General features: G+C 44.7%; 1 protein-coding gene across 5 annotated transcripts in view; it reads right to left on the bottom strand.

The window, feature by feature from the left end:
* Window positions 1-4146: 4146 nt before the first annotated feature.
* cunh19orf47 (chromosome unknown C19orf47 homolog) overlaps window positions 4147-12809 on the bottom strand; it is a 41086-nt gene continuing 32423 nt past the window's right edge. For all 5 annotated transcript variants that reach the window (XM_080218265.1, XM_080218267.1, XM_080218268.1 and 2 more), the window contains one exon: window positions 4147-8528. In XM_080218265.1, the coding sequence (XP_080074391.1) occupies window positions 7983-8528 (546 nt within the window). In that variant the 3' untranslated portion in view covers window positions 4147-7982. The remainder of the gene's footprint in view (window positions 8529-12809) is intronic.

Raw genomic sequence — 12809 nt, 5'->3', positions numbered from 1 at the left:
ACCCTAAGCAGGGAGCCTGCAACCACTGGGAACACAGTCACCTGAAGGACAGGCTCACTTTCTCTTACTCCTTTTCATGATCAGGAGACACTTTAGCCTCTAATTTGCATCTAATATCCCATGATGTGAGTGTTATTGATCTAGTATCCCCTCACATTGTTCCCTCTGCCAGTGACTAACTGATTAATCAATGGTAATCTATCCCAGCAACTGACCAGAATCACTGCTCCCAACAGTGAGGGACTAACATCAGGAGATGCAGCAAAACCAGCTACATTACCCTACCTTGACCTATCGGGCTTCATGTCTCTCTGCCAGCACTCCACAAAGTCACCAGCAGTACAAAAATAGCATTGAGGGGAGGGAGGGTACAGTTACACTATGTATCACTACTCCTTGTACTATTTAAATCCATTTAGTCTGACTTAAATGGAGTTAAACTGTAAAGAATAATTCAGAGGCATGAGATAGTTAAAGAAACAACACCCCTTTTATAATGGGTATACATCGCACTCATTCCTTTCCTGAGACTTCCTTTTACACAAAATAATGAGAGCCGGCCAAGTTTGAACTTGTGACTGACACACATTCTCTAACCCTGTCTCACAGAGTCACAGAGGTTTACAGCAGGGAAACAGGACCTTTGGCCCAACTTGTCCATGCCACCTTTTTTTTAAACCAAGCTAGTCCCAATTGCCCGCATTTGGCCCATATCCCTCTATACCCATCTCACCCATTAACTGTGTAAATGCTTTTTAAAAGACAAAATTGTACCCGCCTTTACTAGTGCCTCTGGCAGCTTGTTCCAGGCACTCACCACTGTGTGTGTGAAAACATTGCCCCTCAGGACACTTTTGTATCTCTCCCCTCTCACCTTAAACCTATGCCTGCCAGGTTTCCCCTACCTTTGGGAAAAGATGTTGACTATCTAGCTGATCTGTGCCTGTCATTATTTTATAGACCTCCATAAGATCACCCCTGCATCTCCTATGCTCTAGGGAACAAAGTCCCAGTCAATCCAGCCTCTCCTTATAACTCAAACCATCAAGTCCCGGTAGCATCCTAGTAAATCTTTTCTGCACTCTGTCTAGTTTAATAATATCCTTTCTAGGGTAACCAGAACTGTGCACAGTTTTCCAAGTGTGGCCTTACCAATGTCTTGTACAATTTCAACAAGACGTCCCAATTCCTGTATTCAATGTTCTGACCGATGAAACCAAGCATGCTGAATGCCTTCTTCACCACTCTGTCCACCTGTGACTCCGCTTTCAAGGAGCTATGAACCTGTACCCCTAGATCTCTTTGTTATAAATTTTTAAAGTAAGTTTTAGGTTTGTTTATTCGTCACAAGTAGGCTTACAGTAACACTGCAATGAAGTAACTGTGAAAATCCCCTAATTCCCACATTCTGGCACCTGCTCATGCATGGCCAATTCACCCGACCTGCACATCTCTGGAGAGTGGGAGGAAACTGGAGCATCCGGAAGAAACCCACGCAGTCACGGGGAGAACGTGCAAACTTCACACAGACAGTGACCCAAATGGGAATCAAACCCAGGTCTCTGGTTTTGTGAGGCAGCAGTGCAAACCACTGTAACAAACATAAATATGAATTATTCTGAGTAAAGATGTTGTTAAGTGCTGGTTATAGTTTCATTATTCTCTTATGGAACATAAGGAAACTTCAAATAATCTGTCCTGCAGGTTTTGCAGATGGAATTTCTTCATACAGGATGCTCCTTTACGCTATCACACTGCATACTGGGAACACAAAGCTGGGACACCAGAGAACATTCCAGTTAGTTCAGGGTCAGTATCTCCATCTCACATTTCAGTTAAACATTGCACCTGCATCCAAACAGAATCTGGTGGCCGGTTTGCCCAGCTGGCTTGTGTGTGGTTCCGAGTAATGCCCACAAGCGTGGGTTTGATTCCCATTCTGGCTGAGGCAGAGTTGGCAGATGCCACCAACCTTCCCAACCCCTGAGAGCGGAAAGCAATGGCAAACCAGCACTCACCAAAGCAAATAACTGCTCCGGATGAGGCATCAGCAGACAATGAACCAGGGGTTTGTCTTTGGGCAGAGCACAAATCAGAGATATAACAAGAACAGAATTGGGGAGGTGATGGCCTATTGGTATTGGCGCTGGACTATGCTGTTATGTTTAACAGTTTATTTATTAGTCACGAGTAGGCTTACATTAACACTACAATGAAGTTACTATGAAAATCTCCTAGTCGCCACACTCCAGTTCCTGTTCGGGTACTCAGAGGAAGAATTTAGCATGGCCAATGCACCCTAACCAGCATGTCTTTTGGACTGTGGAAGGAAACCAGAGCACCCGGAGAAAACCCACACAGACACTGGGAGAACGTGCAATCTCCACACAGACAGTAACCCGAGCCAGGAATCAAACCCAGGTCCCTGGCGCTGTGAGGCAGCAGCGCTAACCACTGTGCCACTGCTGTTGTGAAGTTAGTGCTTCTAAAATTATAAAAATTTCTAAAATGCTAAGAATTGTAAACTTTCGTGATTGTTAGAAAAGGATTCAGTACTGAAAGGAAACAGGTGCAAGAAGTACACAGAGAAACCCAAGTGAGGCTAAGCAGTAATTAAGGCAAGTTATTTCAATTTGAAATAGATATTGGAATAGAAGCAGCCTATTGGACTTGAATTTGATGTTTTGATAACATGTAAACTAATCCTATTGTGGCCGATTTTGTATGTCAGTGGGGGGGGGGGCGCGCGCGCGCTAAAGGCTCCCAGCTCCAAACAGCCAGAAGACTGCCAGCCACCTGCCAGGTAACAGCTAAGAGAGAGAGACAGACAGACAGCAGCCTTCTGCCAGTGAAACAGCCACAGTGAGGTCATAAAAGAAAGCCTAACCTCAATCGTAAAGGTAACAAGAGAAGGTGGAAGAAATCAGCAAAGAAAGAACATTCCAGAACACGACAAACCTGATTGCATTTTGACTGTGACCAAAAATTCTATTTTTTTTGGTGAATAAGTGGGGATTTAATTATTGTAACAGCATTCTATTAGAATAGTATTTTGTTGGGTTTGTTAATAGTTTAGTTAACCAATTCACTGTTAGTTAGCAAAATAAAGTGCTATTTGTTGATTTTAGAGAGTGTGTTGGGGAGTTATTTTGATTTAACCAATAAAAGCTGTTATATTTAACCAATAAAAGCAGATATTCCCCCTTCTCATACTCACTTTAACAGATTATGAAGGTAGGTACTTCCTTTTGAGTGCTAGTTCTGAGAAAGATCAATCTCCCCTTCGTAACAACTAGTAATCCAGAAACTCACCTAATGTTCTGAGGTCCTGTCTTCTCTCACAAGGTTGTACCTGAAATCCTATAACTCCTTTTATTGGAGGCGAGCTGAGCTAATGGCTGCTCCTCCTTGCTCCACACAGGGGTGGCCCGGTGGTTAGCACTGATGCCTCACAACTCCAGCGATCTGGGTTCGAATCTGGCCTCGGGTCACTGTCTGTGTGGAGATTGCACAGTGAGAAGTCTGACAACACCAGCTTTAAGTCCAGCCAATTTATTTGATAGTAAACTCAATTTGATAGTGAGTTTACTATCAAATAAATTGGTTGGACTTAAACCTGGTGTTGTGAGACTACTTACTATGTTTACCCCAGCCCAACGCTGGCATCTCCACATCCTGTGTGGAGTTTGCACATTCGCCCCGTGTCTGCGTGGGTTTCCTTTCTCAGACCAAAGATGTGGTGGAGTGGATTCGATAGGGTCTTTTAAGAGGCTTTTAGATAAGAACATGGAACTTAGTAAGATAGAGGGTTATCAGTAGCCTAGTAATCTCTAAGGTAGGGGCATGCTTGGCACAACTTTGTAGACCGAAGGGCCTGTATTGTGCTGTAGTTTTTCTACGTTTCTATGTGTGGGTTAGATTGTTTGGCTATGCTAAATTGCTCAATGTCTGGGGATGTGCAGGGATTAGCAGGAGGTAAAATGTGTGGGGTTGTGGGGCTGGGGTGGGATTGTTGTCAGTGCAGACTCGATGGGCCAAATAGCCTCCTTCTCCAATGTCAGGTTTCTATGATTTTCCTTACAGCGGCTAAATTTAAATGACAGCGGTGCCACAAATACCATTCCAGGCTAATTCAACCCTAAGGAGTTAAAATTTCACGCATCAGATTTTAATTTTCATTTAAAATTAAATCTCACATTTAAAATCATGAAACAATGTAACATTACAGGTTCAATTAAATAAAATTTTCGATCTGTCATCAATCCTCCTGACCAAGAGGGTGGAGACTTAATCTTTTCACCGCATTTCCCATTGACATCAAATTTCCAAAAAAAGGATGTCGTAGACGAGGTGAGAACTGGCTAAGCTTGCTAAGGAAAAAAAAGACAATTCTCTTCAATCGCTCCGAGAAAGTTTGCACATTTTAAACAAAAAGCAAAGATGTATTTGTAACAAAGATGTAACTCCTTTAAAACTGTGTAGTCAACAAAATAAGTAACGCAGGCGTATGCAATATGTTAGTGAAACTATGTCATTGGCAACTGTGCCTTTGGCTGCCTCTAGGCCTTAAGCTCCCTCCTTAAATCAATCTCTCCCTTTAACAGTCTCCTTAAAACCTACATGTTTGACCAAGAATTCCACTATCTGTCCTTGTTGCTGATGTGCCTGTTTCATCTGACAATGCACACAAAAGCAGAAAATCTCAGCTTCTCTGGGGAGAGAATAGAGCCCACGTTTTGAGTCAGGATGGAAACGTTGCCTCTATTCTGTTTAAAAATGACATCGCTTCAGTGAAATGTTCTATTCTCGCGATGGAGTTTAGAAAGATGGGGGGGGAGAAATCTCACTGAGACTGGGATCCGAGGGCACAGCTTCAGAATAAAGGGACGACCCTTTAGAACCAAGAGGAGGAATTCTGGGCCCTGTGTCTAAGGAAGGATGTACTGGCCTTGGAGAAGGTCCAGACGAGGCTCACCAGAACCATCCCAGGAATGAAAAGCTTGACAGATGAGGAGCGTTTTGAGGACTCTGCATCCATGCTCAATGAAGTTTAGAAGGATGGGGGGTGGGGGTGGATTTCATTGAAACTTACAGAATACTGGAAGACCTGGAGAGAGTGGACGTGGAGAGGATGTTTCCATTAGTGGGAGAGACTGGAATCCGAGGGCACAGCCTCAGAGTAAAGGGGTGCTCCTTTAGGACTGAGATAAAGAGGAATTTCTTCAGCCCGAGGGTGGTGAATCTGTGGAATTCATTGCCACGGAGGAGGCCAGGTCACTGAGTGTATTTAAGACAGAGATAGTTGGGTTTTTGATTGGTAAGTGGAATCAAAGGTTACGGGGAAAAGGCAGGAGAATGGGGTTGAGAAACATATCCGCCACAATCGAATGGCTGAGCAGGCGTGATTATCTGAACTGAGTTCTCTCCCCCTACATCTTATGATCTCCCCACAGATGTTGTCAGACCTGCTGAGATTTTCCAGCATTTTCTGTTTTTTTGCCTCAGATTCCAGCATCCCCGGTATTTTGCTTTTATCTGATACATCTCCCATGAAGCTTAAAGGGGGAACATGTTGCTGTTAAAAGCTTGTAAGACTGAATGTTATTCAGTGGCTTCTATGTAACTGTGAACAAACTGGTTAAAAACTCCACTGCAATTTAAATTATGGCTCCCAAAATTTTGATTACAATTTGGTAAACTGCGACTTGTGACAAAACCGACTGGTTTTATTCCCTTTAACATAATCAGATCTTCTGATTTTTAAGTATTTATGGATAGCTATAAAGCTTTTTAAAAAGTTTATTATCAATACCACAAGTAGGCTTACATTAACACTGCAATGAAGTTACTGTGAAAATCCCCTTGTCACCACACTCCAGCACCTCTTTGGGTACGCTGAGGGAGAATTTAGCACGGCCAACGCACCCTAACCAGCACATCTTTCGGACTGTGGAGAAAACCCGAGCACCTGGGGAAAACCCACGCAGACACGAGGAGAATGTGCAGATTCCACAGAGACAGTGACCCAAGCTGGGGATCGAACCCGGGTCCCTGGTGCTGTGAGGCAGCAGCACTAACCACTGTGCCGCCCATAAGGAGGATCAACAAAAGTTGGGGGAAATTAGCTGGCAGCAAACTTGCTTTCCTTGGGATAAAACTAACGAAGACGCACTCGTCAATGTGACAGTGAGCGATGAACAGCAACACTGAACGACAGGGTGTTCACGGAGCAATGCAGCCAGCTGGAGGTTAGCCTCTTTATACCTGCTGGAGATTGGGCAGGGGTAGAATTCTGAAACACTTCTTTCCCAGGACTGACAAGAATGTTTACTAGGATCTTTCCAAAATGGTTCATGATCTGGAGAAAACATCCTCTGATGCCAAAACGTTGCGTGATTTTGAGCAGATTTTTGATCTAGCTCTTGGGGTTAAAGGGATAATGAGGGGGGGGGGGAAGGTGGGATCAGGATATTAAATTTGATGATCAGCCAAATGAATGGTGGAGCAGCCTCGAAGGGAAAGCCTACTCCTGCTTGTAGCTTCTAGCTTTTGCAAAGATATCTTGGAGCAGTAAAGAGTTAAGTCATTGTCAGTAATCAAAATGGAGGAAAGAAACAACCCTAAGATCACACGGATGCACAAACATTCTAATGAAAAGACCCATAAAAACTGCCAGGGGTCATTTCCCCATAAGTGAAAAAAAAACCAAAAACCTGGGTGTGACATTTTGGCAACTAGTGGCCAAACTTAAATGGCAGTGGAACTCAAATGAACATGTTGTTAAAAGCAGCATCTACATTTAATGTACAGACGTACCTAACCTGCAATAGTGGCATGGCTATGTTAAAAATTGGCCACTTCAACATTTTTTTTTAAATTGGGTGGCACAGTGGTTAGACTCACAGCTCCAGGGACCCGGGTTCAATTCCCAGCTTGGGTCACTGTCTGGGCAGAGATGGCACATTCTCCCTATGTCTGTGGGTTTCCTCCAGGTGCTCTGGTTTTCTCCCACACTCCAAAGATGTGCGGGTTAGGTGGATTGGCTGTGCTAAATTGCCCCTTAAGTGTTGGGAGTCGGGGGGCGGGGGGGCTAGTTAGGGTAAGTGCATGGAGTTATGGGGATAGGCCCTGGGTGGGATTGTGATTGGTGCAAACTTGATGACCTCCTTTTATACTGTAGGATTCTATGAATTACTTTGATTACCCAGGGTTCAAGACCAAACTAGCTACCAGTCAAATCACCACCGTAACTCAAATCATGGTAACAAGAGTGGAATTAAGATGATTTTATACCTTCTAGGAATCACGGAAAACAAACAGTTGGGAAGGAGCTGAGCGTATACAGAGGGTTAGACATAAAACACTCAAAATGCGTAAAATAGTTTTGTGAAAGCATCATGCTTTGAATAGTTGTGTGTCCATCAGTTCTTTAGTGCTGAGATATCCCAAGACCAGAAAAACCCAATGACACCTTTGTTGTAAACAGAACAGCTAGACCTGTCTGAGCTCCCCCCCACCCACGCAGGGTTCATTGAATTAGTGACTGCAATTGGATATACTGCACCCAGTGAAGTAGCAAAAAGAAAGATCACACAGTGGCAATGGTTTGGGTTTGACAGGAGGCTTTGAGACTCATGTCAAAGCAAGGCAGTAATCTAAGGTGCAAAATATCCAGATCTATTTTAGCACAACTTCAAACAGAGACCTAACTCCCTCCCACGTAAAAACTGGGGTACCCAATATATTGCAAGAAAATTCGTGAGTCAATTTAAACTTTGTCCCATCAACTATTGTCTCTCAAAAGGATCCTTGTGTTATCACTTCATCCTTGGTGACTTTTGGCTAGAAAGAGGTATTTGGGAGTCACCTAAACCACAGTGCTTCAGTCAATGCTAAAAGTGGTCATTTTCCATGTCTAAGGAGGCACCTCTTATACATACAAAAATAAAGTATTGTGTGCGTGTGCCCTGGGTGAAATCTCACTAGTTTAGCTTCTTCCCCAGCCTTTCAAACACACTGACAGTCCCTGTGGAGTCCATCTGAGCAAGGCGCCCTTCAGAGCTGCTGGTCACTTTGGTGCTGACCGCAGTCCGTGCAGTGTTCTTGATGGTCACGGTGAACTCAGGGCTGCCTCGGCTTTTGGTGCTGGTGACCTTGTTGTCCTGTGTGTCTGCCTCGGCAGCAATGGGCTTCCCCAGTCTCTGCCTGATGCTGACCTTGGCTTTGGTTGCTGGCTGCAGTCGGAGGGCGGGGGCTGGTGCCGTTGCCTGACCGCCAACGCTTGGGACCGTCCTGCCGCTGGCTTTGGGGATGGACAGCCGCCTAATGGTGGTAACCGTATTCTTGGCCTTGGCAGCTGAAGCTTTCTCCTTGGTCGTGAGGGTGATCTTGGTACTCTCCTTTGCGACTGCACTTGGGGCTCTCTTCAAAACCCCAGCGTACTGAAGAACTGAACCAGTGTCATCCTCGTCACTGCTCTCCTTCTTCTGGTCGACAACTTCACCTAGACGGCTGAAAACTCCTGTCGGCTAAAAGAGACGCAGAACTTCAGTAAAGGTACAGCAGTCGCTGAATGCGCTTCATGTTTAATCCAACTGTCTGGCTGAAATTGTGACGTGTGTTCGAATTACGAAACAAGACCAGAGAGTTTGAGGCTATTCTTTAGAACAAAGATTAAGAGATCAGATAGAAAGTGATAAAAGGCTCAGATAAAGTAAAATAGAAAACAATATTTCAGCCCAGAGTGTATAAATTTATCATAAGCAAGGGATTAAGGGATTTTTTTTATGTATAGAGTTCTTTCAACATGAAATACATCACAAGAAAACACGACCAGAACAGAACTCATCTGAAATCAAAGCTTCTTAAAGCACTGATGGCAGCCATTCAGCTAATCACACTTGTGTTCACTCAAGCTATTTGTCCCACTTCCTCTCAACTCTCTCAGAGCTTTGAAGAGAGTAGAGAAAAGGTTTACCAGGACGTTGCCTGGTGTGGAGGGTATTAGCTATGAGGAGAGATTGAATAAACTGGGATTGTTCTCCCTGGAAAGAAGGAGGCTGAGGGGGCGACCTGACAGAAGTTTATAAAATTATGAATATGGATAGGGTAAACAGTTGGAAGCTTTTCCCCAGGGCAGAAATGACAATTACAAGGGGGAACAAGTTCAAGGTGAGGGGGGAGGAGGAAGGTTCAGTGGAGATGTGCGGGGTAAGTTTTTTTACGTAGAGGACAGTGGGGGCCTGGAATGCACTGCCAAGTAAGGTGGTTGAGGCAGATATGTTAGTGACATTTAAGACTCACCTGGACAGGCACATGAACAATGAGTTGGTCTAGATAGGACAATGTAATCAGTGCAGGCTTGTTGGGCCGAAGGGCCTGTTCCTGTGCTGTACTGTTCTTTGAAAATGGATAAAGATTTGAATAATAAAAAATTAACAGGATCTGTGCAAAGGGTTGAGAATGGGGTTAAATGGTTCACTCTTCCTGCAAGCTGCCACAAGTACAATGGGCTGAATGGCTTCCACAGCAGTGTATTTCCCAGTGCTGCTCAACATAACCCCAAAATCCCAGGGAATAAATTGTCAAACATGGAACCAATTAAGAGAGGCCACTCTTGCACAATCTGTGCTTTAATTATAATGAGGAGATGGCTTTGGAAGATTCTCTAGATTACACCACTGACATCCATATATATTGAGAATCTTGATTCTAGTTGCAACTGCTGTCAACATATTAACTTGCAACTGAGTCATTGGAAAGATGGCATGGGAAGGATGGAGAAGAATGGCATGAGGAGGGTGAAGATTCACTGAGTATTTTTGCATTAAAGAAATGTGCAGGTTAGGTTGATTGGCCATGCTAAATTATCTGTTAGTGTCAGGGGGGGTAGCAAGGTAAGTATGTGGGGTTAGAGGAACAGGACCTGGATGGGATTGCTTTTAGTGCAGACTCAGTGGGCTTCCTTCTGCTGTCTTGAGTCACCGTGTGGAGTTCGCACATTCTCCCCCCTCTGCATGGTGCTCCAGTTTCCTCCCACAGTCCAAAGACGTGCAGGTTAGGTGGATTGGCTATGCTAAATTGCCCCTTAGTGTCCTGGGATACCCCTAGGTTAGAGGGGTTAGCAGGGTAAATGTGGGGACTACCAAGGATGGGACCGGGGTGGGATTGATGTCTTTGCAGACTCGATGGGCTGAATGGCCTCCTTCTGCACTGCAGCGATTCTATGATTCTAAAGATACCAATTTCAACACCAACATTTTGCAGGTTGCTGCTGGTATAAGAACGCATATTGTGCCATTCCTGTAATAACTGGATCATCTTTCATAATGGTCTGGGTTCGATGGATTTGTGAGGCACCGATGCTCAGAGCTACAATGCTCATGCACAGGGAGCAGCTATTTCAGGCTTGTGTACTGTTGTTTTCTTCCATCAGATACACATTGCTTTTATGAATAGCGTGCCATATTTCACTGCAACAGCACTCAGACAACTGAAGGCTTGCCCTTAATGGCTTTATAAAGTGGTAATTCGATCAAGCAATGCTGGCAATGTCAGCAGAACACAGAGTGTGAAATACTGCTTCCAAATTCCCCATCATTTTGCTTTTATTGCAGAGAATAATTTATTTAAAATAATGCCTTTCCTATACTTCCAAGATTATGTAAAGGGGGAAGCGCAGTGAGAGAGAGAAAATGGTGACTCAGAGACCGAAGATGCATAACTTCTGCCGACAGATATTTCTAGAAAACATCTCACTGATTAGTGTTGCAAAACTGACACCAGAAGATCCCTCGTAATAAAAAAAATCCCTCCCATAATCTGCACAAAAATCTTCAAGGGTAAAAATACCTAGACTGCCAAAAGCCACATTTCATAAGACATGGGAGCAGAATTCGGCTATCGGATCTGCTCCGCCATTCAATCATGGTTGATATTTTTCTCAACCCCATTACCCCTGATCCCCTTATTAATCAAGAACCTATCTATCTCTGCTTAAAGACACTCAACAACCCGGCCTCCACAGCCTTCTGTGACAAAGAGTTCCACAGATTCCCCACTCTCTGGCTGGAGAACTTCCTCCCCATCTCTGTTTTAAAGGATTGTCCCTTTAGCCTGAGGTTGCCCCCTCTGGTACTAGTTTTTCCTACTAGTGGAAACATCCTCTCCACGTCCACTCTATCCAGGGCCTCGCAGTATCCTGTAAGTTTCAATCAGATACCCCCTCATCCTTCTAAACTCCAACGAGTACAGAACCAGATTCCTCAACTGTTCCTCATACGACAAGCTTTTTGTTCCAGGGATCATTCTTGTGAACCTCCTCCAGACCCTTTCCAGCACATCCTTCCTTTGATATATTGCTCGCAATACTCCAAATGGGGTCGGACCAGAGCTTTATGCAGCCTCAGAAGTACACCCCTGTTCTTGAATTCTAGCCCTCTCGACATGAATGCTAACATTGCCTTTGCCTTCCTAACTGCCGAATAAACCTGCACATTAACCTTCATGAACGAGGTGCCAAAATTCCCTGCCAATGACAAATAGAATAATCGCGAACATGATTCTCAATTCACATTAAGGGCACTCAGTAGCTCCTTTAAGGAATCTAACTCAGTCACCATTAATCCGTGAACCGGTTAATCCCTCAAACATAAAAGAAAATTCTGATCGCTTGGCCCCTGAATGGGAAACCAGAAGAAAAAATTGCCCCTCTGGGCACTTTTACATCTCTCCCCTCTCACCTTAAACCTATGCCATCTAGTTGACGATTACCCTACCTTTGGGAAAAGATATTGACTATCTAGCTAATCTATGCCACTCATTATTTTACAGACCCCTACAAGATCACCCCCTAAGCCTCCTACGCTCCAGAGAAAAAATTCCCAGTCTATCCAGCCTCTCCTAACTCACTTACATTAACACTGCAATGAAATTACAGTGAAAATCTCCACGTCACCACACTCTGGCACCTGTTCGGGTACACTGAGGGAGAATTTAGCAAGGCCAAAGCACCTAACCAGCACGTCTTTCGGACTGTGGGAGGAAACCCACGCAGACACGAGGAGGATGTGCAGACTCTGCATAGACAGTGACCCAAGCCGGGAATCGAACCTGGATCTCTGGCGCTGCGAGGCAGTAGTGCTAACCACTGAGCCACCATGCAAACCGTGGGGTTGCTGTGTGCCATGAACCATTCCTTGGGAGTGAAGGTGGCAGCTCAAGAATTGGAAAAGAATGATGCAGGGTATTATTGCTGTCTTGCGGGAAGCTTCTCACCTCCTCTCTCATAGAATCCTACAGTGCAGGAGGCTATTCGACCCATCGCGTTTGCACCAACCACAATCCCACCCAGGACCCTAACCCTATAACCCCGTGCATTTACCCTAGCTAGCCACCCTGACACTAAGGGACAATTTAGCATGGCCAATCAACCTAATCCGCACGTCTTTCGGACTGTGGGAGGAAACCAGAGCACCCGGAGGAAACCCACGCAGACACGGGGAGAACGTGCAGACTCCACACAGACAGTGACCCAAGCCGGGAATTGAACCCAGGTCCCTGGCACTGTGAGGCAGTAGTGCTAACCACTGTGCCACCCAAACAGGTGCCTAAGATTTTGAACACCATTCCTATCTGCAAATAGGCGCTGACAATGATTCCACTGTTATCAGTTACAACTCCTCTGGACAGATCTTTTGTTTTTAACTAACCCCTCCCCATTTGCCTTACATCATCATTCCTTTAATTATTCAAATCATCTTCACCCCGCCCCTATCCTGACCAGTACTTTGTTTTTTTTCCACCCGGTC

The sequence above is a fragment of the Carcharhinus amblyrhynchos genome, unplaced genomic scaffold, assembly GCF_965287045.1.
Source record: "Carcharhinus amblyrhynchos unplaced genomic scaffold, sCarAmb.v2.hapA scaffold_37, whole genome shotgun sequence".
NCBI lineage: Eukaryota > Metazoa > Chordata > Chondrichthyes > Carcharhiniformes > Carcharhinidae > Carcharhinus > Carcharhinus amblyrhynchos.
This window is presented reverse-complemented; position numbering and strand designations above follow the sequence as displayed.